The following is a 26256-nucleotide window of genomic DNA, read 5'->3' as shown; positions in this document are numbered from 1 at the left end:
ATAGTGTGGCATACTTTTTGTTTTTATTAAATATACTTTTTATATAATATTTTTATGTATACAATTTTTTTATATAAAGGTAAGAATATTTTTTTAAATTTTTTTCACACAAAACAATTTTATTAAAAAAATGAGATAAGAAAGAAAATGTCGCCCAAATGTTTCAAGTACATATCGTTGCTCAGCTTCAACGCATCTGCCACGTCTCTCTCTTGTGCCTCAGTTTCTCAAAGTAAACGTCGTGCCGAAAAAAGAAAATCCGCACAATTTTCGCAACGCAAGAAAATCCCTCAGATCGTGATGTTGCGTTTCGATCATTGGAAACAAGTGCTTCTAAAATTCTGGGCTTTTCTATTAAAAAATTCAAATTTTTCGAATCATAATACGTGTTTAAAGCGGGCTGATGTTGAAATATATTTTTCTGTATTATTTTTCCGAAAATTTTTTGTGTATGATGTTATCGTGTCTCTCTCTTTTAATATTTTTTTTTTCGTTGATGTTATTTGTAATTTTAGAAGCGCTTGCTCTCCAACAGCTGAAAGATTCTTTGCTTCGGAAAATTTTTTGTGCAAATTCCGTGAATTCAGCTCGTTCACCAAGTCGCCGAGCCACGAAGAGTCGAGATGTGCGAACGCGTTTTCAGCATGTTGCTCGTATTTCGTATTCGGACATTTGGGCGCGTGTTCGTTATATTAAAATAAAAATTAAAATAAAAAAATCAATAAAAAATAAATAAATACACTTTTTGATAAGTTATGCAATTTATAATTTTTTATACAAATTGTCAAAAAATGATTAATCGAAGAGTAAGTATCGAAGGTCATTAATTCGACAGTGCGACTATTTTTGTTTTTTTTCTTTACGTTAATTTGTTAAACTAAAATTTATGTGTGAAAAACGTGTCTCTAATATGTAAAAATTGAATATTTTTGCAGTTGGAAGCCAGATGTTGGAAGCTCCAACGCTTGATGGTAAGTTGTTCGATGTAATTTTTGTTGCTATTTTGTTGGTTGGTTGGTTAGTTTTTTATTTTGTATTTTGTGGGAAGGAGTGTGCCTTTGGTTTAGAAGTCATCTCCAAGATCGAATCTTGGGGGGAAGGCTTGACCATCGAGTTGGGGTCGCACTGGGCGGGGCTGTAAAAAATAAAAAAATCGATTAAAATTTGAATTTAAAAAAAAAATACAAAAAAAAAATCGACATCATCGTGCTTTGTTTCTAACAAAATTTCACAATGAAGACGAAAAAAAGAACTTTTGGTGCGCAAAAAGAACCAATTTTCGATCTAAATACGTTTTAGGGTGCTACTGAAGGGGTTACAATTACGAATACGGGTTAATGATACTTGGAGGAATTTTGTTTCAACTTCTGTTATTATTTACGGGGGAAGTGCAACATTTAACGGGAGCCCATTTGAATGGGACAAGACTTACTAATTTATTCATTTTTATTTGATATTTTTGGGATATTGAAGATTCTTTGACTATTTTTTATTTAATTTGAGTAAAAAGGAGTTTATTGCAGCGCACTCTGACGACCGACCTAATTGTCAGAATAATTGGAAGATTTTTTTTAAGTTAAAAAGTTAAAAAATCTAAAGAAGAGAAGGAGATACTTACAGCTGGGCTGCCACCACGAGCGACGGATCCAGCACGTCCCTTTCCGCGGAATTTGCTGATAGCTTGTTCAGCCAAGTCAGCGCGTTCTTCGGCTTCCTCCAATTCTTGTTGGGCTTTGCGGAATTTGGCCAAGTTGAGGGCGGCAATTTCTTCGGCTTCCTCGATCTGTCTCTTGTATGTCTTGATCTTTTGTTGCAATTTGTCGACCAAGTCTTGCATGCGTTCGTGATTCTTGCGATCTTCCTCAGATTGGAAGGTCAATTCCTTGATGCGACGCTCCGATTTGCGGAGATTCTTTTGGGCATCGGCGTGTCTGCGTTGTTCGCCATCCAATTCGTTCTCGAGTTCGCGTACGCGTTGTTCCAACTTGGCAATAGCCTTCTTTCCTCCCTTGAGGGCATTGGCTTCAGCCTCATCCAAACGGACTTGCAATTCCTTGATTTGGGCTTCCAAGGCCTTGCGCAATTTCTCTTGTGTTTGGGCGTGTTCTTGTTCGGCACGGAGTTCGTCAGCCAAACGGGCGGCATCAACCATAGCCTTCTTGGCCTTTTCTTCGGAATTCTTAGCTTCGTTCAACAACTCATCCAAGTCAGAGTGCAAGGTTTGCAATTCTGATTCGAGCTTTCTCTTGGCAGCGGAGATGGAGGCGTTTTGGGCGGCAACTTCGTTCAATTGCTCATGAGCATCGCTCAATTCTTGTTCAGCTTGGCGACGTCCACGATCAGCTTGTTCCAACAATGTGCGAGATTCTTCGAGTTCGTTTTGCAATGCATTGGCACGACGTTCTGAGATACCGAGTTGTTCGCGGGCATCATCACGAGCACGTTGTTCTTCTTCAAGGGCTGATTGAAGATCCTTCAATTGTTGTTGGTAGCGCTTGATGTTCTTTTGGGCCTCGGCATTAGCCTAATGAAACGAAAATTTTCGATTAAATATCAATTTTCTTAAAAAAATTATTTTTCGAAGAAAATTCGAATTGTTTTCGAAAAAAAATTATCGATTCGATTCGATTTATTTTCGAAAACAAAATTTGCAAACTATTTTCGAAAAAAAAATATCGAATTATTTTCGAAAAAAATTATCGAATTATTTTCGAAAAAAAGTTTTTTTTGTCACAATGAGTGATTTCTCTTCTTACCTTGTTGGCGTGGTCCAAAGCAATTTCGAGTTCGTTGATGTCGGCTTCCAACTTCTTCTTCATGCGAAGAGCCTCAGCCTTACCCTTGGCTTCGGCTTCGAGGGAAGCTTGCATGGAATCGAGAGCACGTTGGTGGTTCTTGCGTGTGTTTTCGAATTCTTCTTCCTTCTCTTGGATGCGGCGATCAATTTCTTGACGGACTTGAGACAATTCAAGTTGGGCACGCAATACTTTGTTTTCTTCTTGTTCCAAAGCAGCTTCGGCTTCTTCCAAGGCAGCTTGGAGTTCGTCTTTCTCGACTTCCAAGCGTTTGCGAGCCTTTTCGATTTCGTGGATGTTGCGACCTCCCTCTCCGATTTGGTCAAGCAAGTCCTTGACTTCATCGGCGAGATTCTTGTTTTCACGGCGCACAGCTTCCAATTGTTCTTGTCCCTCTTCGTAGGCACCCTTGAGACGGAACAACTCGGTAGAGTAGTTGCGGCATTCCTTTTGTGAGGCATCCAATTCAGCAGCCAAGTCATCGACCTTCAATTTCCATTCTCCGATGATCTTGTCGAAGGCCTTTTGCTTCTTCTCGGCGGCATTGGCGATGGCGGTAGCACGATCGACCTCAAGTTGCAAATCTTCAACTTCAGTAGCCAAACGTTGCTTGGTCTTCTCCAAAGCGACGCATTTTTGGTTCAATGATTCGATGGTTTCTTCGGCTTCAGCCAAGCGAGCTTGCAACTTGCGCTTAGCTTCTTCCAATTCTTCGGCACGTGCAACACCTTCGGATTCGTATTTGCTGCGCCACAATTGGGCATCGGCATTAGCCTTGCTCAATTGACGGTGCAAGTCTCCCTTGCCTTCGGCTTCTTCTTCAACTTGTTCACGCAAGTTATCCAAGTCGTGTTCCAAGTTGCGGAATTTGCCCAACAAGGTAGCGCGTTCGCGAGCTTCCTCATCAGCGAGACGTTTGGTGTCTTCCAATTGTTGCGTCAAGGAGATCTTGATCTTGCTCAATTGTGAAACTTGAGATTCGGCTTCCTCAAGTTGACGGAGCAAGTCGCTGTTTTCAATGGACAACTTCTTCTTCGAGGCATCGAAGTCGTTCAAAGTGCGGTTGGTTTCGTCAAGTTTGCCTTGTACTTCGTTCAAAGTGTGGGCCAATTGCTTGGCGATCTTTTCTTGAGCAGCCTAAAGAAGAAAATTCATCAGTAAAATGCTTGAAATTTTCATTTATCACACAGGATGATCTTTAACACTCATATTAGTATTGAAGGAAATTTGGGTTATTCAATTTTTAGTTTAATAATGTGACTTGATGTGTGTTACTTTTTCCCCAAACATTAATGAACCCAACCTATGATGAATGATTTTCTATAGCAGCAAAATAGTTCGAAGAAAAGCAGCTGATCAAAAAGTGAGGTTATACCTTTTCGTTGCTGACTTGATCAATGCTGCCACGAAGATCGTTCAATTCACCGTAGCATGATTGACGTTCCTTTTCAGCCCTGTGTTTATGAAATTAACAAATTTACATTTATTTACAAACATATACACATTTTTTTTTGTTGTTGAAATGATAAAGTAAGTAAATATTTTCGGCTGCTTTCTTCTCTTATTCATTCAGATTTCCCCAGATAAAAATGTCATTGTGTTTTTTTAAAAAGTGTATATACACGAGTTGGAGGTAAAAATACAAAACAAATTTGGATAGGACAAATATTTTACATTTCTTGATTTTTTTTAGGGGGAGGGAGGAGACATCACCGACAATCGTTACCTTTTCGCGTGAATAAGTATCGCAAGCAGCACGTGTGTTGTTCAATTCATTGTACATGTTAGCGCGATCATGTTCAGCCCTTTATAATTTCATAAGAAATAAAGATTTGGACAAAATTCAAAAGAAAGAGAAGTTTCGTTTTTATAAACCGAAAATAAGTTTGAAATTGAAGAGAAAAATTTTAAGAGAAAAAGGTAAGAAAGATACGTACTTGGTCTTCAATTTGTTGAGTTGATCAACTTGTTCAGCCATTTCGGCGATGGCATCGTTGTGCTTCTTGCGCAAGTTAGCCAAGGTAGCTTCGTGTTGGATGTTGGCTTCTTCCAAGTCACGACGCAATTTGGCGAGTTCAGCTTCACGCTTCTTGTTCAACTCAATTTGAGCGGAGGTAGCGCCGCCAGCTTCTTCCAAGCGTTCGCCCAATTCTTCCAACTCACGGGCCAAATCGGCACGTTGTTTCTCAGCCTTGGCACGAGCTTGACGCTCAGCTTCGACTTCTTCTTCCAACTCTTCGATGCGGGATTGCAATTCCTTGATTTGTTTTTGCAATTTGCCAACCAAAGATTGTTCATCTTCCAATTTGGCAGTCAAGGAGCTGATTTCCTTGTCCTTGCGTTGGATGGTTTGTTCAAGTTCCTTCTTGTTGCGTTCCAAATCGGCGACGGCTTCTTGAGTGAGTTTCAAGTCACCTTCAACCTTGCGCTTGGCTTTGTCAACATCGCCGCGCAATTTCTTTTCGCGCTCCAAGGAGTCTTCCAACTCATCCAAGGTTTGCTCCAACTTGGCCTTGACTTTGTTCAAGTGGTTGACCTTGTCTTCAGTAGCTTGCAATTCCTCGGCGGTCTTTTGGTTTTGCTCAGTTTGCATCTTCTTCTCCTTGTTCAATTTGTTGATGAGCTCATCTTGATGGGCGATTTCATCATTCAAGTTGCGGATTTGATGATCCTTGGTTGCCTTATCTTGATCGGATTTTTGGATAGACAATTCCAAGTCTTCAATATCCTTCTTCAAGCCGCTGATCTCTTGCTCCATCTTTTTCTTGGATTGGAACAATTGGTTGCGGGCATCTTCCTCTTGAGTGAGACGCTCTTGGGTATCACGCAATTGGTTTTCCAAGTCGTTCTTTTGGGCGGTAAGCTTGGCAGATTTCTCTTGGTATTCTTGCAAAGCTCCCTTTTCGCCGGACAAGGAATCCAACAAGGCGGTCTTTTCAGCCAACAATTTGCTGTTGAGGGCTTCCAATTCCTTGCGCATCTTTTCTTCCTTCTCGAAGGCTTCTTGGGCCTTGGATGCCTTCTCTTCGAGTTTCTATAGAGATGCATAACTCATCAGTATCAAAATTTTATGAAAATTTTCAATAAAACTTACGGCGATTTGATCCTCAACACGTGAGACATTGAGCAAAGGTTTGACCTTTTGCCACAATTTCCACCATGCCCAGGTACGCAACTTCAAGTATTTGCGCAAGTTGCGTTGGATGACTTCCAAAGCGACACGTTGGGCTTGGATCTTCTTGAACTCCTTACGGGTCAAGTAACCACGGATCCAGGCTTGCATCCATGACATGATCTTGCTCAAACGGTCGTCACGCAATTCTTCCATTTGACCCAAGACACCAGCACGGAAGAAGACCTAAAGTTTTTGTGAAACGCGAATAAAAAGTTCAAGTTAGACAGATGTCTTCAATCTTCGTGATGAGGAAAATTGGAAATCATGCATGGAAAAAACTATTCTACTGTGTACGTTTTACTATTTTTTTTTCTACTAAAACTTTCACAACACAAACTTTACAAACACAAACACAAAAACTTAATTTTAGGGATGTTTTTTTTTGTTTTGTTAATAAATGAAATATAGGGAATGTGTTTACGGATGATAACTAAAATATGAAGATTTTGCCATTAACTAATGTTTACCAAAGATGATGATCATTTTCTACTTGTTTTACTTTACTGTACAAAATTAATCTAATTTTTCGTTATTCGTATATTTACAACTCCAAAAATACTTTTTTTTTTCTCAACTTGAAAGTACCTTGGTTTTGCCTAAACGGAATTGATCATCTGGCAATTGAATGTATTCCAAAATAAGTTGTGCTGCTTTTTCAATCTTCATTGGTTCCTTAGCAAGCACTTGTGGGCACAAAATCGAATAACTGTGTTATCATGAGTAGTGTTTTTTTTTGTATGGAGGAATTGTTAGTATTTTGACACACATATTTTACGTATCGTTTTTTGCAATATGTGTGCGGAGGAAGAGGAAGGTTGAACATGAAAGTAAAAAATAAAATTAAAATTAATTTTTTGTTTGAGATTGGTCATGTTTTGGTTCTTGGGAAACTTCATGATGAATTATTTTGAGCTGTCATTGAGCTTTTCAAATAATTCGGATTTCTTAAACGATAAAACAAAATGTAAAGCAAACATTTATGAGGCACATTGAGCAGTTTAAATTGCTTTTCATATCGATATTTGTATGATTGTGACATGCCTTTGAGTTGCCAAGACGATAGAGTTCTTCGTCAAGAGCAATGACTTCTAAACACACTTGACAGGCCTTCTTTGGATCCTTTGCTTCTCCCATTTGCTTAGGTGCTAGGATTTTGTAGCTGTTTTTTCACAGTTTTGTTTTTTTGGGTTTTTGGTCAGAGTGGATTTTTTTTTGTTTGATGGAAGGTTACATACATACATATATAGGGGAAAAAAATAAAGGATTAAAAAAAATGTTTGGAACAAATTTTGCATTTGAGGGAGATTCATATCCCTGTTCAGCTCAAAATGTTCATTGTCTCTCTTTTTTTTCCATGTCTTAAAGGGTTTTGGAAACTAAGAAGGAGGAAGGGAAAACATCACACTGACAAATCTATTGAATTGGATTTTTTGTCACATGCCTTGGTGTTTCCGAGACGGTACAATTCCTCATCGAGAGGGATTGATTCGAGGCAGACTTGAGCGCACTTCTTGGGGTCTTTTGCCTCTTCCATGGCTTTGGGGGCAAGGATTTTGTAACTATACATTCACATATCGAATCCATGATATTTTTTCAATGTGAATGGGAAGGGAGCATAAACATAGGAAACATAAAAAAATAGAAAGGAAAATATTAAAAAGGGTTCAAATAGAAACTTGAGGGCTTTCAATTCCCTGTTTGTCTCTATTACTACTCGTTAGGGTACATTCATATAGTTGCATAATGCAAAAGGAGTCTCAAATATCGTTCAGAGTCTCATCTTCATTGGAGGTTTCTGAGAAGGGAACACAAAACCTTTACAGATCTAAGAGGTAAGGAAAAAGTGACACGTGCCTTTGTATGCCCGAGACGGTACAATTCAGGATCAAGTGCAACTGATTCCATGCAGGCACCCGCAGCAGATTTGGGATCTTTAGCCTCTTCCATGGCTTTAGGGGCGAGGATTTTATAACTACAAGTGATTTGGTTGGAATGAATTCAGGTTTGGATAAAAGAACATGATTTTAAAACGTGTCGAAAATCAATTAATGGATCTCATTTTCTTTTTGAGTTTTGTAACTGAAATAAAATCTGTGTAAGGGTAGAATAACGGAGTGACGGGGATAAATGAACAACAACGGGGCTTTAAACGTGCCTTTGTATGCCCAAGACGATAAAGATCAGGATCAAGACCCGCACCATCCATACAAGCTTGGGCTGCAGCTTTAGGATCTTTTGCCTCTTCCATGGCTTTTGGAGCGAGGATTTTGTAACTATACATGACGATGAGTTATATATAAAAATTTTACATAAATTTACATATAAACAGAGAGATATATTGTACAGATATGTACGAAACATTTGTACAGATAAACAAGGGGGTTTGAAATTGAGAAGGTAGGGTAAGACACGAATTGAAACAGAATAGAATGCTCGCCTTAGTATGACCACAACGGAACAAGTCTTCATCTAAAGCAATAGATTTGAAGCAAGCCTCAGCTGCGTCTTTGTCATTTGTGCATTTACCCATTGGTTCGGGAGCAAGAATGAAGTAACTATTCAGGTTTGAAAGTTTTTTTTTCATAAGAGAGAGATATAGAGGTTGAAGTTTCATGTTTGATTTTTATCAAATGAAAAAAAAAAGGTTGGAAGAAGTTTTTTTTCATTAAAGATACTTACCGCAATTTGAAGTCAGGGTACATCATTCTGTTGGGGAAACCTTTACGGCAAATACGGATACCTTCAAGTACACCGTTACAGGTCAATTGATGCATAACCAAGTGAGAATCAACAACACCGGGTGCCTTCATTTCGTTGGGGATAATGCAACGGACGAAGTGAGGTTGAGTCGAACGCAATGTTGTCATCAAGTTGTTCAATTGTTCACGGTATGATGAGGAGACAGTAGCGAAACCGCCGCCCTTCTTACCGCGACCTCCCTTGCCGCCGCCGCCGCCGGCATCAGCACCGCCAGATTGTCCGGGATGATCCAAGAAGATCTCCTTCAACAATTCGTTGTTGGATTTCTTGAATTGATCGACGACAGTGTCGTTCAAGGGATCCTTGTTCTTCTCAAGCCAGCCAGTGATGTTGTATGTTACAACGCCAGCATAATGGCCAATAGCAAAGTGACCAGCTTGGCAACCGGGCTTTGGTGGTTTTGGCTTCATGAAGGGAGCAGATTTGCCCAAGTGATTGGTCATCAACTTTTCAGCAAAGGTTTGATCAGTAGCTTTAGGGAACATAGATTCTTCCTCAAGGATGGACAAGATACCCATGGGCTATAATTTGCGTGAGTTGGGAAGAAAAAATCTACAATTAGTATCTGAGTAGAAGCTTCTAACAATATTTTGCGGCACAAAGCTTTTTCTACGAAAATATATATTTAAAAATCGGGGGTCTATTCTAAAAAATCTTCTAAAAAAACTAATAATTTTCACAAAACTAATAAACACGAAAATTGGTCATGAAAATTCTTTCACAACAAATTTCATATACTACTTTACGGGTAACAAAACAAGATCTTACCGAAGAAATTTCATAAAAAAGCATCAAGCATCTTATATCTAACACTAAATAAAACAGCTATTTCTACAAAACAAAACAAATATAAGCAAGGTTCGTGAGAGAAGAATATGAGAGCCTCTCCCTAATTTTACAGGGAGAGTAATCTGGGACAAAAATGATATTTTTTGGGGGGGAAATATGATAAGGATACTTAAAACTAATGTTCGTTAGTGTTTGTAAATGTAAAATATATCATGCAATAGATTCTATTCTAAGGGATAGGGGTTTTATACGAATTATTTTATAATTAAACTAACTACCAAATACTTTACTGTACTCAAATTTTACTTAGCGGCGCATTTAAAAAATCTAGCATCGAACTACTAAAACTTTTTCAAATGAATAAGTCTACAAAAAATAAATTCCGTTAATTCGCGATAATAATTGGCCTACAGTTTTTACAATAAAACCAACGCGCCTGTGTACCTTTTCAATTAACTCAATACAGGCGGCTAAGTCCATACCGAAATCGATGAAAATCCATTGAATACCCTCACGTTCGTATTCTTCTTGTTCCAATACGAACATGTGATGGTTGAAAAATTGTTGAAGTTTTTCGTTCGTAAAGTTAATACATAATTGTTCGAAACCGTTGTACTTTTAGTCGCGCGTTTTTTTTACAAGAATATTTACATATTTGGTAGGTGTTTTGGTTTAGAAGGAAACATAAAAAAAATATAATACAGAAAAATTAGTACAAAAATTTATATAATAATATTACAATTGTCTTGTGGTGTGATATTATTACATTTTTTGTTTTCGCTATCTACCGACTATGAAAAAAATTTTTTGTGTATCAAAAAAATTGATATATCTATCTATCTATCTATAGAAGATGCAGTAGCAGGCACGTTCCCAAATTTTTGTCTTAGTTTAAAAATGGGGACTTGACGCTACCTTCTCAATTAGTTCAATACACTGTTGTAAGTCCATGCCAAAATCAATGAAGGTCCATTCAATGGCTTCTCTTGTGTATTCTTCTTGTTCGAGTACGAACATGTGATGGTTGAAAAATTGTTGCAATTTTTCATTGGTGAAATTGATACAAAGTTGCTCAAAACCATTAAACTTTTCGAAGGATGGTTAATTAGAAAAGAGTTTTATGAAAGATGATGTTTATGTTTAGAGGTAGAAGAAGAGATATGAAAAGATGGTAGTAAGTATTCGACAGTTTTTTGTTCTTGCTACTGTCGATTAATTGGTTAATGATTTCTTATATGAATTCCAAGTCTTTCTTTGGACTCATAAAACTTTCTAACCAATCATGCAATAAAAAAATTAAAAACCTCTTATGTATAAAAACACAGAGTAACTCGATAAAAGGATTAAAGTGTAAGAACCTTTTCAATCAATTGAATACATTGATCCAAATCCATACCGAAATCGATAAAGGTCCAAGCAATAGCTTCACGTTCGTATTCTTCTTGTTCAAGAACGAACATGTGATGGTTAAAGAATTGTTGGAGTTTTTCATTGGTGAAGTTAATACACAGTTGCTCAAAACCATTAAACTTTTCAAAGGATGGTTAATTAGAAAAAAGTTTTATGAAAGATGATGTTTATGTTTGGAGGTAGAAGAAGAGATATGAAAAGATGGAAGGAAGTATCCGACAGATTTTTGTTCTTGCTACTGTCGATTAATTGGTTAATGATTTTCTATTTTGAATTCCAAGTCTTTTTTGGATTCATTTAACTTTTCTAACCAATCATGCAATCTATAAAAAAGGAAAACCTCTTATGTATAAAAACACAGAGTAACTGGATAAAAGGATAAAAGTGTAAGAACCTTTTCAATCAATTGAATACATTGATCCAAATCCATACCGAAATCGATAAAGGTCCAAGCAATAGCTTCACGTTCGTATTCTTCTTGTTCAAGAACGAACATGTGATGGTTAAAGAATTGTTGGAGTTTTTCATTGGTGAAGTTAATACACAATTGCTCAAAGCCGTTGTACTTTTGTATTTGTTCAAAACGGATAGAGCGTGCATTTTTTTGTGCATTTGTTTAGGGGGGAGGATATAGAGGTTTTTTTTGGGGGGAAGAAATAAATTTTTTGATTAAAATAATGAAAGAAAAAAGGTGTAGGAATGAATGATGATGATGCATGTGGTTTAAGGAAGATTTTTTTTCTGTCACATTTCTCATGTGTTTCTCCCTTTTATTTGGATATCTAAAGGCACACGTGTTTTCGAATGGGTCAAGTTACTTATTTTCCCATTCGTTTCCAATTGTTTGTGTTTTGAATGTTTTGGACTAATACTGCAATCTAGCCCTTTCTATAAACTAAGTTTCTATTTTTTGCCCAATAGCTTAAATAGCCAATATTTTGAATTTTGTTCAACCTTTTCAATCAATAAGATACATTGTTCCAAATCCATGCCGAAATCAATGAAGGCCCAATTAATACCCTCCCTGGCATATTCTTCTTGTTCCAAAATGAACATGTGATGGTTGAAGAATTGTTGCAGTTTTTCGTTTGTGAAATTGATGCACAATTGTTCAAAACCATTGTACTATTTTTAGGTTTTTGATCGCAAGTGTTGTTTTTGAGTAATTTTGTGTGTGCCATAGATGTGTAGGGTACATAAATAAAATAAATCAAAATAAAATGATAAATATGGGGGCATAAAGGTTACATACAAGATCCATGAGAATGATTTCTCCGGATAGCTTTGGAAAAATTTTTTATGGGGAATAGATAGATAAAGGGAAGTTCCTTTTTTTAGGACCCTTGGATACATTTAACTAAAACAAATCCATCAAAGAGTGATAATAAGGGAGGTGATAACCTTTTCGATCAAGAGGATACATTCGAGTAAATCCATACCGAAATCAATGAAGGCCCAGTTGATACCTTCTTTGGCATATTCTTCTTGTTCCAACACGAACATGTGATGGTTGAAGAATTGTTGGAGTTTCTCGTTTGTGAAATTGATACACAATTGTTCAAAGCCATTGTACTATTAATCGTGGGTAGGAATAGGGAGGTTGTTTTTGGGTATAAAACAGTTATATAAAAAAAGGTATAAAGTTTAAAAAGGTTTGCATCCATATACGATCCATCTTAAACGAAGAAGCTATCGATATATGAATGCAAAATAAATGAGGATGAAAGCGAAAAATGATGTGAGTATTTTTATGTGCTGTCGTCTCATTTTGGGAATCTGGAATTGGTGCAGGCATTCATATATAGTTTAGGTGCAAAATTTTTAAGATAATATAGGTTTATGTGTGAACCTTTTCAATCATCTCGATACATGCAGCGAGGTCCATTCCAAAGTCAATGAAATCCCATTGGATGCCCTCTTTCGTGTATTCTTCTTGTTCGAGCACAAACATGTGATGGTTGAAAAATTGTTGGAGTTTTTCATTCGTAAAATTTATGCAAAGTTGCTCAAAGCCGTTGTACTAAAGGGTATATAGATAGATATGTAAAGGGAAAGGGGCTAAAATACTGTGCAAAGGGGGAAAAATTGCAATTCTACGTGATAGCATCATCCTCGGATCCGGTTGAGGCGAGGATAAAAGGCTTTTATGTATTTGGTAAGAAAAAATATGGAGGGTAAGAACCTTTTCAATCATCTCAATGCATGCTGCGAGATCCATACCAAAGTCAATGAAGGCCCAGACGATACCTTCTCTGGTATATTCCTCTTGTTCCAGCACAAACATGTGATGGTTAAAGAATTGTTGGAGTTTTTCGTTTGTGAAATTGATGCACAATTGTTCAAATCCATTGTACTATCATGGTAGAAATGTATTTACAAATTGATGAAAGGATATTATGATATTTGAAGGATCACAGGATGATCCATTATATTGGACCTTTCCCATTATCTTAAATGAAGTTTGGACTCAGCAAGGGCAAAAGGGAAGGAACAACGTGCCTTTTAACTGGCAACTATGAACCGGACAAACCTTTTCAATCATTTCGACACATGCGGCTAAATCCATACCAAAATCAATGAAGGCCCATTCAATGCCTTCCTTGGTATACTCTTCTTGTTCCAACACGAACATGTGATGGTTGAAGAATTGTTGGAGTTTTTCATTCGTAAAATTGATACAAAGTTGCTCAAAACCATTGAACTACAGGCGAGCAAGGTTCATACAAAAAAGGTTCATAAAAGGAAAAAGATTTTCTTTCATTAAAAAAAAATTCATATCTACAGGATTTGTACAAAAATTTGTCAAAGTGATTTTACCTAAAAAAAAATATTTGTGTGTTTTTGGAATCAAGACCTGGAAGGTTCGGAAATCAAAAGTTCTATATCAAAGTTCGGATCATGCCGGAAATTTTCTACTGAATTTCGATCTTTGACAAACCTTTTCGATCATTTCAACTGTAGCAGCAAGATCCATGCCGAAATCAATGAAGGCCCAAACGATACCTTCTTTCGTGTACTCTTCTTGTTCCAACACAAACATGTGATGATTGAAAAATTGTTGAAGTTTTTCGTTCGTAAAGTTAATACAGAGTTGTTCGAACCCGTTATACTAAAAGAAGAATATAGAGGGAATGTTGGGGGGCCATTTGAGGAAAGTGTTCATAAATTTTGGGAGAGAAAGAGATAGGGTGATAAAGAAAAAAAGATTTGATTAAATCTTCATGCTAAAATGCGAAATTTTTTGAGAGATTATCACATTTGCATTCACGGAAAATTACCACTTGAGAGTCTTTCGAGAGAGAAGAGCAAATAGATCATCATGCTCTTATTGTAAAATTTTTGGTATGGACAAACCTTTTCAATCATTTGAACGCAAGCGGCTAAATCCATACCGAAATCAATAAAGGCCCAATTGATACCCTCTTTGGCGTATTCTTCTTGTTCCAATACGAACATGTGATGGTTGAAAAATTGTTGAAGTTTCTCATTGGTGAAATTGATACACAATTGTTCGAACCCATTGTACTATATATAGAAATACCAATTCCCAGTTTTAATAATTTTTTTCATAAGGCATTAAAGTTTGACAGACGATCAGACAATGTTTGCACATTTTAACCTTTAGTGTTTTGTGAGTTGTGATATTGTATAATGATTTGATATGTTGATTGGATGATTGACGATCGCGATCTTTTTTGACAATTGTAATAATATATCACTTACTAAAATGTACAGTTTTATACAGAAATAGTTAATATATACATCGTTGAACGGACAATTTTTTACAACTGTAGCGACATCTATATACAATATTTTAATAATTATTTTTTTTGTTGTTGATTAAAAAAGAAGAAGAAGAGAGAAGAGATTCGGAAGTTATTAATTCAAATTAGTTTTAGCCGATGAAAAAAATGCGAAGGCTTTCTGAAATACCTTTTCAATTAAATTGATACAAATTTGCAAGTCCATTCCGAAATCAATAAAGTTCCATTCGATTTCTTCTCTATGGTATTCTTCTTGTTCAAGTACAAACATGTGATGGTTGAAGAATTGTTGCAATTTTTCATTGGTGAAATTGATACACAATTGCTCAAAACCATTGAACTATACACGGAGATATACATTAGGTATGTGAGGAAATATTTTACAAATTTTCTTTTAATTCACAGGGGAAATCTATTCTATGCGATAAACGGCCTGTACTTTACATGGAGTTACACGGAAAAATTTACAAAAAGGAATTTCTTGCTTTGTGCCATATTTCAACAAGATTTGTACATTTTAAAGGAAGAACATTAACAGGAGGGTTTTTTTTGGTAATAAGAACCTTTTCAATTAGGTAAATACACAATTCCAAGTCCATGCCGAAATCAATAGTTTTCCATGAGATACCCTCTTTACAATATTCTTCCTGTTCTTGTACGAACATGACGTGGTTGAAGAACTGTTGCAACTTTTCGTTTGTGAAATTAATACACAACTGCTCGAAACCGTTGTACTATATAGAATTTAAGGCACATTACATTATTATTAACATGAACAAATTTGTTTTTGAGGACATGACAATTTTTAAATTGTGGCTTGTCATATGATTGCCAGTTTTTTCTGACATAAATTTTGCCCTCAGACTTTTATAATGAATCGGGGCCGTTTTTGAATACCTGTGAGTTCAAAGGTTCAATCCTATTCTCGTCGATGGTACCTGAAGAGTTGTATAATAAGCCATCGTATTATTTGATGGAATGGAAACCTTCTGAAGAAGGTTAATACATTGGGAAAATTTACACGAAATATTCGTTAAAATTTGGAAGAAATAAGAACCTTTTCAATGAGGTAAATACACAACTCCAAGTCCATACCGAAATCAATGGTTTTCCATTCAATACCTTCTTTACAGTATTCTTCTTGTTCTTGTACGAACATGACGTGGTTAAAGAATTGCTGAAGTTTCTCATTTGTGAAGTTAATACACAATTGTTCGAAACCGTTAAACTGATTGAAAAAATTTTTCAAAAGAGATTCAAATTGAGATCCTGTGAATCAATCGGTTACTTCGACGAGTTCATTTTTTTTTTTTGATGATATTGGATGAGATATGATTGTGTAAATGTGTACTTTTCCAAACCAACAGTTGTCGATGCACGTTAACTTCAAATGCATCATTGAATACGTGCCAAGTAGTCAATGATCAGTTTCAAGTTAACGTGCATCGTTCAACTGTTCGTTGGAGCATCGTTTTAGGATACTTACGTCGAAAATTTCAAAACCAGCGATATCCAATACACCGATGAAGTGTTGACGCTTTTGCTTGGTATCCAAGGTTTCGTTACACTTCTTGACCAAGTATTTGAAGAGACGATCGAACACACCCTTACACAAGGCACCGACAGAGTTGGTGACTTGATCCTTGTTACGACCTTGGGTGACGAATTCAGCACCGACCTTGATGCGGGGCTTAAGCAAGGATTTGTACAATTCAGCGCAGTCAACACCGAACAATTTGGCGACCTTTTCACCGGCTTCAGTGCCATCGGCTTCAGCCTGTTCTTCGCGACCACGTTGTTTGAATTGCATGGCACCCATGTGCATTACAGCGGCGGTAATCTTGTAGATATCTTCCTTTTCTTGCTTGGTGAAGCCCAAGATGTCGAAGGCATGCTGTTTGTCGAAGGGGGGAAGATTTGAAATTAGTAAGATGTTGGATTTTACTTTTTTTTTTACAAAAACGACCATCGATGGATGATCGTTTTCACAACAAATTTTAGGAAAAGGACAAAGAAAGCAGGCAATTGTCATAAAAAAGCATGGCAACACAAAATCTACAATAATAATCTTAACTTAGGTTAGTAAATTGCTTGTCTCGAAGACATTAGCGATCAGCGTTAATTTCTACACTAACTTGGAAAATATTTGGCTCAAAATTTTACTTCCTGAATTTCTTTTTGGGTACATTCATTTTTATTTTATTTTTTTTTTTTTTTTTTGGGAACAAGGTTCGTGCCTTTATGCGAAAATGTCTTTTATGACAGTTTTTCAAGTGCTTTTTTTTAACCGAAAAAGACTAAATTTTGCTTTGGGGGAATTGGGGAGGGTGCAACGTAGATCAATTTTTACATGATCACTTTTTCCACGTGGTTTGTGGTTTTTCTTGGAAACGTTCAGTTTCACAAACAGAGGAGGATTCGGAACCAATTCAGGGGGATGTTGAGGGGGAGAGACTTACGTCCATAGCTTGACATTCTTCGCCGTCATCCATACCGGGTACAGTAATCTTACCCTGAGATACGTTCGTGTAATCGTAGATGTTGTTTGAGAGCATACAATATTCTGATGGGCAACCCCGGAAGGAAATTAAAGAAATATTAATTATATTTTTTTTCGTGATTTTTTTTTGTCTAAAAGGATTTCTCGGGAACAATGAATGATGATTCGGATTGAAAATGCGGTAAAAAAATGTTTCTAACCAAAAAAATTTGTTTTGCAGAAATTTACAGCGCTCGTCTCTCTCTAATCTATGACGATCACTTTTTTGACGCACTTAACGATTAACGTGCGACTTACATTGAGAAGTTCGAATTCTTCGGCGTCATTTACGCCCGGAATCCGCGTTTTACCTTGCGACTGGAGATGATAGTCGCCAATGCGATCACTTAAAAGTGTCAATTCTGAGGAAGAAATATTTTTCTTTATTTGAAAGTTTTTTCTAAAAATATTTCTCAGGACCTCGATGATTTTTTGCCAATTTTTTGTTCAAGTTAGTTTTTTTTTTGCAATTTTGAAAGCAAGCAAAGCGTTAATTTTTCAAAAGCAATGACTTTAATGTACGTCACAATTCTAGCAGTTTTCTACGTTCTTTACTTATTTTTAATCCAGAGCGATATTTTTTTAATTAAAAAAAAATAATAAAATAAAATGCAGACAGAACAATTTTTTTAAATCCCGAAATTTTTTCTTACATCTGTATCTTTAAATTCTTCACCGTCATCCACGCTCGGGATTGTCGTTTTGCCTTGTGACACAACATGATAGTCGTGAATGTTATCAGATAATAAGCAGACATCTGATATGCGCGAATATTTATAGCAACATACAACAACAAACATTTAAAAATATATAAAAAAAAAAATGATAAAAAAAATATTAATTTTTTTTTGAACCATGAAATCGTCCTTGAGAGATTTTTGTGACATGGTTGGGTCTCAAAATACGAAAAAAAAATCTTAACACTAAATAAACGAAGCATGTGAGAAGAACACAGTGAACCATGTCAACAGTTCGTCTTTGTTTCTGAGACATGGCTTGGGTTTTGACAAAACTCGTGACATGATGACATCACAGATGAATTTTGTTTGGCCAATCAATTTTTGTATTAATTTTGTTTTTTTTTTTTCAAATATATGCCAATTTGTCGCTTACATCTGTATCTTTAAATTCTTCACCGTCATCAACGCCGGGAATACTTGTTTTGCCTTGAGATACAACATGGTAATCCATAATGTTGTTGGACAAGAGACAATACTCTATCGTTTTTGTATGGAAAAAAAAATTGTGTGTGTAATTACCATTTTTTGTCTCTTTTAAAAATGGATGAATGTGTAATGTGTAATATATAATGTGAACCTAACGCCCTATCACTTAACCTAAAGTTCATTAAACGTGTAAATGTACTTTTACTTGAAGCATAAAGAATTTTAAAAATTTGCATTGGGATATGATCAGTTCCTTGATCAGCTGATCCACTGATCAAATCCCAATGCAAATTTTTAAATTTCCCGCCAAAAAATGTGTAAATGTACTTTTACTTGAAGCATACAGAATTTTAAAAATTTGCATTAGGATATGATCAGTTATAGATCTTAACAGATCAAATCCCAATGCAAATTTTTAAATTTCCCGCCAAAAAAATGCTTAAGTAAAATGTACTTATTTACACGTTTAGATGAATTTTCTAAAAAAAAAAATATTTACATACGAACAACATCGATATTTTTGTACAATATTGCGATTTACATTGCAGGAGTTTTTTGACTATTTATAAAAGAAAGAGAGAGCTAAAGAGCTTTATAGAATTAGTACATCGATTTAAATTCAAAGAATTGAAAGTCATAATATACACGTGTGAAAAAAAGTGACTTTCAAATCTTTGAAATTTTCCTTGCACGTCAAAAATAGCTTGGGGTGCTTACATCTGTTTCTAAGAACTCTTCACCGTCATTAATACCGGGAATTGTAGTTTTACCCTGAGACACGACATGATAGTCTCGGATATTGTTGGAAAGTAGACAGGCAGCTATAATTTGTTATTAACTTTAAAATTCTGACCTAATTTTCTTTTTTCTAAAACATTGAGAACTCTGACTGGGTGTTTCTTTGTGTGTTTCGAAATCTATTAACGTGTTGGAAGTTTGACAGTATTCGTTCATAATACGAACTGTCAAACACGTGGTTATTTACCTCACTAAATTGTCTATTGATTTAGTGTTTAGGGAGTTGCAGGGTCTAAAGTACATCGATCAAAAAAAAAAGTATTAAGGGGACGATGCAAGCTTTTTGGTTTTCTTCTTACATCTGTATCTTTAAACTCTTCACCGTCATCTACGCCGGGAATTGTAGTTTTGCCTTGCGACACAACATAGTAATCCATAATGTTGTTGGACAAGATGCACATTTCTGTATGTGTGCAAGATAGTAGGGTAAAAATCTATTTCTATAAACTATTTATGAAAAAAAATTTCTATGTTTCTAAATTTTCTACTTTTCAACCTTTTCTAAGTTTCTGTGTCAAAGAAAATTTGTTTTGTTTCAAACCATTTGTTAATTTTGTGTCAAAAAATTCTATTCTAGTCCAACTTTCGAGACCATTTCTTCATGGTTTTGATTTTTTTTCTAAGTCAATTCACGTCTTCTATCTATTTGTTTTCAAACTGGATCTAAATTTGATTGTCATTTTTCTTACATCAGCATCTTTAAATTCTTCTCCGTCATCGACTCCCGGAATTGTCGTTTTACCCTGAGATACGACATGGTAATCCATGATATTGTCCGAGAGCAAACACATTTCTAAATTTTCAAAATTTTGTTTAAAATTAAAATCTTTAAATCGAAAAAAAAGTTGCCCTAACTTTTGTCTAAAGTCGAAGGTCATTGAAGGTCATTTGATATTAACACAACTATTTCTAATTTAAAAAAAAAATAAATAGGGTAAGTTTTCGATTGTCGTTTGTTCCAATTACGACAATGAAAATCCCTTTCCATAAAATATCAGTCACGATAAAAAAAATATTGACGGTACACATGCCAAGTTCTATTTGGATGTGATTTCTTGTATAATTTTGCTTACATCAGTATCTCTAAATTCTTCACCGTCATCGACTCCGGGAATTGTCGTTTTACCCTGAGATACGACATAGTAGTCCATAATGTTGTTTGAGAGCAAACACATTTCTAATAACATGGAAAAATATTTACAAAAGTTCTATAGCCAATTTTTGTTCAGACCCAATTTTGTAAAAAAAACTAAAGATTTGTCATTTCAGTGACATCTGTTGATTTGGGTTTAGTTACATTTCTAAAGTCTAAAGTCTTTGAAGACTCTCGTGAACTCGAGAAGTCTATTTGCTTACATCTGTATCTCTAAATTCCTCTCCGTCATCGACGTTAGGGATTGTGGTTTTACCCTGAGATACCACGTAGTAATCCATAATGTTATCAGAGAGGAAACACATTTCTAATAATATTTCGAGAAATTATGAGATTTTCTTTGAAACCTATTTGAACCTAACTTCTAAGATGATTTCTACAGAAGGAATTGATTTATCAGTTTGAGGGGATAAAGGGAGGTTTTTGACCTAAACCAGTCTATGATTGGGACCTGAGATAAATTACCTTTGACTCCGGGAACGGCGCCAGACATCAATTGGTAGAAGACGTGGTAAGAACGTTCCAAGGATTGTTGGGAGATGACACGAGCCTTCTCCAACAAGTAGGTCTCAATATCAGCGCCAGCCAATTTACCGGATCCAGAGAAGTGAATACGGATGAATTTACCCTGTAAAGTGTCGTCATAAGTTTCTATCGAATTTGATTCAAACCAAGTTTTACTTACGAAACGTGAAGAGTTATCGTTACGCACAGTCTTGGCGTTACCGAAAGCCTCAAGTACGGGATTCGTTTGGACGACTTGATCTTCCAAGGAGCCCTTGCTTTCTTGAGTCGGGTCCTTCTTGCCGGAGGCACCAATGGTAGCGAAGTACGCAATTACCTTCTTGGTGTTCTCAGTCTTTCCGGCACCAGATTCACCGGTAATCAACATAGATTGATTTTCGTGATTGGTCAACATGTTGACGTAGGCACCGTCAGAGATGGCGAACAAATGGGGTGGCACTTCAGTACGACGCTTACCACGGTACATCTTAGCGACACGGTTGGTATACAATGGCCAACGCTTGTAAGGGTTGATTACAACGCAGAAAAGACCAGAGTAGGTCTGTCGTTTTGTAAAAAGGGAAGAAAGTTTGCATTAATAACGGAAAATTTTTTAACTCAAAAATTATAGAAGAAGCAAAATTATCTTTTTTTATATGAAATATTTAAAATTTTGGTTAAAATACCTTTAAATTAAAAAAAAGATAATTTTACTTCAATTTTAAGGACGAAAATTGATGCAGGACCACACAATGATAATAAAAAGGGTATGAAGGAACATAATTGGATAATTGATTTATCGTTCAATTTATGTCTCGTTGATTTCATGAAAAACGTATGAAAAAAATTTCACACTATTTATTTTTTTTTTAATTTTTTTCCTGATTATTAATTTTATTTAAAAAATTTTTAATTAATTTAATTTAACGATAAAAAAAAATTAAATTAAATTAATTAATAATTTATTAATTAATAATTTTGTATTGAATTCAAAAATTTAATAAAAAAAAATTAAAAATTTCAAAAGCTTCAAAAATCAATGAAGATTCGTTTTTGGGCTCGTTTAAAGGCCTTTTTACGATCTTCAAAAAAAAAAAATTTTTTTTTGCACTTTTGCTTTTTTTTGTCTTGTGTTTTTGCAAAAAGTGCTTCCTGAGCTTTTTTGTGATGTTTGAGGTTTGGGTGATTTTTTTTTAGTTTTTTTTTTAATTAATTAATTAATGAAGGATTGGGATCTATCTAAATTTTCAATAAAAAAAATAACAGGGGATGTTAGTTACTTAAAAATTATGTTAAAAGCATTTTTTTAATTATTTTTTCGCTTTTTTTGTGACTTTGCCCAAATTGTACGTTGTTTGGGTATCTGGTCAAGGCGGAGTTTTGTCTACCTAAAGGTACTAAACTATAGTACGGGACCAGCAGGAAGTGTATGGGAACGATCAAAAAAACACAACAACAGGAAAAATCCAACACTGGTTCACATCGCAACAGTTAAAACCAGCGCACTTACATAGATAAGTTGGTTATAGTATCTCTGCTTCAAGTTATGAAGTACAGAGGGATCGTTAAGGTATGTCAAGTTAGACATATCTTCAGCTTTTTCGTATTTTGGAGGATTGACCTGGTTGACTTGTTCTTTCTTGAAGTCCTTGGTCTAATTTTTTTACCCATTTTTTTAAGTTTTTTAAAGAATTTTGTGTGGTTGTCGATTTTTTTTTAAAGAAAGAAGAAGAAAAAACGAAGAATTAGTATTGCTGCTAACGACACTTACATAGATGAGTTTCGAGTAATAACGTTGTTTCAAATTGTGTAACACAGCTGCTTCGTTAAGGTAGGTAAGGTCAGCCATATCTTCAGCTTTTTCGAATTTCGGTGGGTTAACTTGGTTCAAAAGGTCTTTCTTATAGTCCTTGGTCTACGCTCATTGTAGATTTGGAGGAAAGAAAGTTTTTTTTTAGTTTTTCAAAATTTTTTTTTAAGAGGAAAAATTTTTTTTTGTGTAGAAAGACAGACTAACGACAAACTTTTGTTTAGGGGGGAGGGGGAGGGTCGCGATGTCGACGATACATTACCTCTCCTCCGGGAACTTTGACGGTGATAAGGTCACCCTTGGTGGCTTGGATCTCACCAATGACGTAGCCCTCCTTTTCGCAGGGGACCCAGCATGTTTTCTTGGCATCGTATGGTTTCGATTGATCGATACGCTTTTGTTCGAGTGAAACATACAAATATTCAGTTGGATCGGGATCCTCTCCAACATACTTTGGTTCCTTCGGCATGATTAATTAGTTTTGGTTTTTGCTTTTCTCAAAATTAGCAAAAATCGTTGTAAAAGCCTGGGGGCGTTGAATTTATTTTTAGAGACACGTATTTATTTTTTTCAGCCCTGCAGAAGCTTTCCCTGTAAAAAAATAGAAAAAAATCAAAATTTAGTATAATTTGTCGTAAAATCTCTACCATGAGCTTTCATTTTCTTCCCATTTGTTATGAATTCTCATTTTTTTATTTCACGCACCATATAAGTGCAAAGAACTAAACATTTTTATTTTAACGCACGCTATATTATTACACAATCGACCAAATTTATTTTTTTTTTTTCATAAAAATTTTAAAATTTATTTATTTTTTCAGTAAAACACAGTGAACGTGAAATTTATTTTTAGAACGCTACGTTTGTACAAAGTACATGGCGTTACCTCATAAAAAATGACAAATTAAAAAAAAAATAAAAATCAAAGAAATTCCTTCTTTATTTCATGGAATTTAAATATTAATTGGATTTTTGTATAATGATCGTCATAAATTTATTTTTTTATATTTTTTTTTAAATTTTATCTTTTTAATTTTTTTAAGTCAATTTTTAAAATTATTTTTTTTTATTTTTAAATTTAATTTTTTTAATTATTTTTTTTTTAATTTTTTTTTTAAATTTTTTTTTTAAATTTTTTTAATTTTTTTTTTTTTTTTAAATTTTTAAATTTTTTTTAATTTTTAATAATTTTTTAAAATTTAATTATTTAATAATTTTTTAATTTAATTTTTAATTTTATTTTATTAAAATTTTTATTTTTTTAATAAATTGAAATTTCAACCTTTTTTATGTTGAAAAATTCATCAAATTTCGTTTCAATAAACAAACAATTGTTGCATAAAAAAAAATCAGTTTCTCGATCACTTGTTACTTGATATTTTCCAACGTGGTATTTTATTTAAAAATAAACCATTTTACAAATTTTATGTAACACACCGAAAAAAAAAACGCATAATATAATTTTAAAACAAGAACGACCACCTAAATAAATAAAACGTACATTCGTGTGTACACGAAAAAATTTTTTTTTTAAAAATAACCGAAGTGAAAATATTTTTCGTACAGTGGTCGACGACGACGACGAGAATTTATGCGCGAGTGTGAATCATCAGTGTGTGTTATCTATTTTTAGCGAAACATTTTCTTTAGTTTAAATTTTCTTTTCTTTCCTGATTTTTTTTTTATGTAATACTTGTTGTAATACATAACAATAATTAGAGAGGACCTTGCTCTAAAAAATATTTTAATTATTAGAATTTTAATTGACGTCTTTTTTTATTCAAATGTGATCGATAAACAATCGACGACGTCAGAAAAATTATTTTTAAACTTGCCGCTACCACGAAAGTATTTTGACGAAAATTCTTCGGCACATTTCTATTTCTAGTTGCTTCGATGTGTTTTTTTTGCGTTGCTCCATATGAGAAAATGAGCAAATAAAAAAAATTATTTAAGAAAAATAATTTTAAAACAAAATTTTAAAAATTATTTAAATAATTTAAAATATAAAAAAAAAATTATAAAAAATCACAAATAAAAAAAAAATCATATTTTAATTTAAAAAAAATTATTTTAAATTATTTTGAACTAAAATTCAATCAATATTTAATATTGAAAATAAAATTTACTTCAAAAATTTTATTTTTTAATTTAATTTTTTTCAAAATTTTAATTGTCTTTCATTTTTTTATTTAAAATGTTCATTTATTTAATTTTTCTTCATTTTCAAACTTCAAGAGTTTTCTTTTATTCAAACAAAAAATTATGTTCAAATATCAAAAATGTTCGTGTCTAAAAATAGATTTTCACTTATGCAACTGTTTCAGTCCATTTCTAGTCACATTTATACTTTTTCGGTAATTTTAGACCACGTTTTCTTTTCATTTTTGATTTCTTCAGATTTATTTCGTATTTTTCTTCAATTTTCACTTCTTTTTTCACTTTAATTTATTTTTTTCGTCACTTGTGAGAATTCATAACTTTTTATTTTAATCCATCAAACCATAAATTTTTAATCCTCGGGGAAGATAATGAAAGCTTTTTGGTAATCCTTTGATGATTTGGATCCTTGTTGAGGTTTTTGAGGTCCCTTTTTGCTTCTCAAGCCTTTTAAAATCAACGAACAATCGAAAAAAATTCTTGAGAATGAATTAAAAAAAAAATCAAATGTACAAAAAAAAAATTTTTCTTCAAAGGGACCTCCACAGATATTTTTTCTAAGAGAAGAGATGTTGACACTTACGCGTTTGAAAGCAGTTCTAAGTTAAATTCTATGGGCACACGTCTTTTTATACGCGCAATCTGATCGCTGTTACAAACACGAAGTTTCTGTATTATTCATCGTACAATAATTTTTGACGCTGATCATGCTCCCTTTTTGGGTGCCCGTACCTCTGTAGCTTCGCAACCCGTACAGCACGAATTTTCGTCGACAATCGGCGAAAACGACGATTTGCACAGGCGGGGAAATGCTTTTCACACAACGACGACGATCGCACCAACACAACGACGCGCCTCAGTAGCAAAATCGACGATAATTACCGCGATCCTCAGAGTCTAGTCACCTTTTTCCCTGTCCTATAATTAAAAATATATGAACACTTGCACACATCGCGACCATTGCGTGACATACATCGGTGTGTGCCGATCGATCGAGTCGGTTGCGAGATGATCATCTGATGAAAAAGATTCGATTTGATTGTTTTTGTGCGTGTTATTGAAGTGCGAACGTGTGCGTTTTGGGTGAAGGAAATCTGTCGAAGAGAAAAGAAAGGAAAGCGGTTAATTGTGACGTGAAAAATGATACAAAAATAGATGGAGAAAGGTGCAAGATCAAAAGTACGGGGTCAAAGAGATAAGCATGTGTGTGGTATAATTTGAGGCGAGAGAAAGGTAAAAGGTGCAGGAAGTAATTTATGATTGATGTGAACTCTTGAGATTAATTTGAAAATGCAAGGATTGAATTTAATTAAAGAAAAATTTTCATAGATTGATAAAATTTTGCCTAAAATATTTCAAAATAATTAACTAAAAAAACTTATTATTTTCATTTGATGCACTTTTTTGAGACAAAAAAAAGTTAAATTTTCAAT

At 34.5% G+C, this 26256-nt stretch overlaps 1 protein-coding gene across 40 annotated transcripts; it reads right to left on the bottom strand.

Annotated features, from left to right (window-relative positions):
* LOC134829565 (myosin heavy chain, muscle) lies at positions 1-25454 on the bottom strand. 40 transcript variants are annotated; one of them, XR_010161922.1, is made up of 17 exons: positions 25407-25450; positions 22926-23254; positions 22364-22507; positions 21035-21415; positions 20815-20977; positions 17153-17256; positions 16180-16587; positions 15751-15921; positions 8650-9251; positions 6556-6676; positions 5890-6153; positions 4733-5829; positions 4171-4249; positions 2757-3932; positions 1619-2524; positions 1433-1541; positions 1-1135 (listed from the first exon to the last, which is right to left on the bottom strand). XR_010161922.1 is itself a non-coding variant. In XM_063842695.1 (16 exons), the coding sequence occupies exons 2-16, from the start codon at positions 23130-23132 to the stop codon at positions 1064-1066; spliced, it is 5895 nt and encodes a 1964-aa protein (XP_063698765.1). In that variant the 5' UTR covers positions 23133-23254; positions 25407-25454; the 3' UTR covers positions 1-1063. The 40 variants fall into 40 exon arrangements, 39 of the variants coding, with proteins under 39 accessions (XP_063698765.1, XP_063698781.1, XP_063698767.1 ...); XM_063842695.1 differs by lacking the exons at positions 1433-1541; positions 17153-17256; positions 22364-22507 and adding exons at positions 17886-17989; positions 22625-22768 and having other exon boundaries at positions 25407-25454; XM_063842711.1 differs by lacking the exons at positions 1433-1541; positions 6556-6676; positions 15751-15921; positions 17153-17256; positions 22364-22507 and adding exons at positions 7412-7529; positions 9964-10134; positions 17886-17989; positions 22625-22768 and having other exon boundaries at positions 25407-25454.
* Between the last annotated feature and the right edge of the window lie 802 nt (positions 25455-26256).

This window comes from Culicoides brevitarsis, chromosome 2 (genome assembly GCF_036172545.1).
Source record: "Culicoides brevitarsis isolate CSIRO-B50_1 chromosome 2, AGI_CSIRO_Cbre_v1, whole genome shotgun sequence".
NCBI lineage: Eukaryota > Metazoa > Arthropoda > Insecta > Diptera > Ceratopogonidae > Culicoides > Culicoides brevitarsis.
The sequence above is the reverse complement of the archived record's forward strand: the minus strand, read 5'-3'. Positions and strand labels throughout refer to the sequence as shown.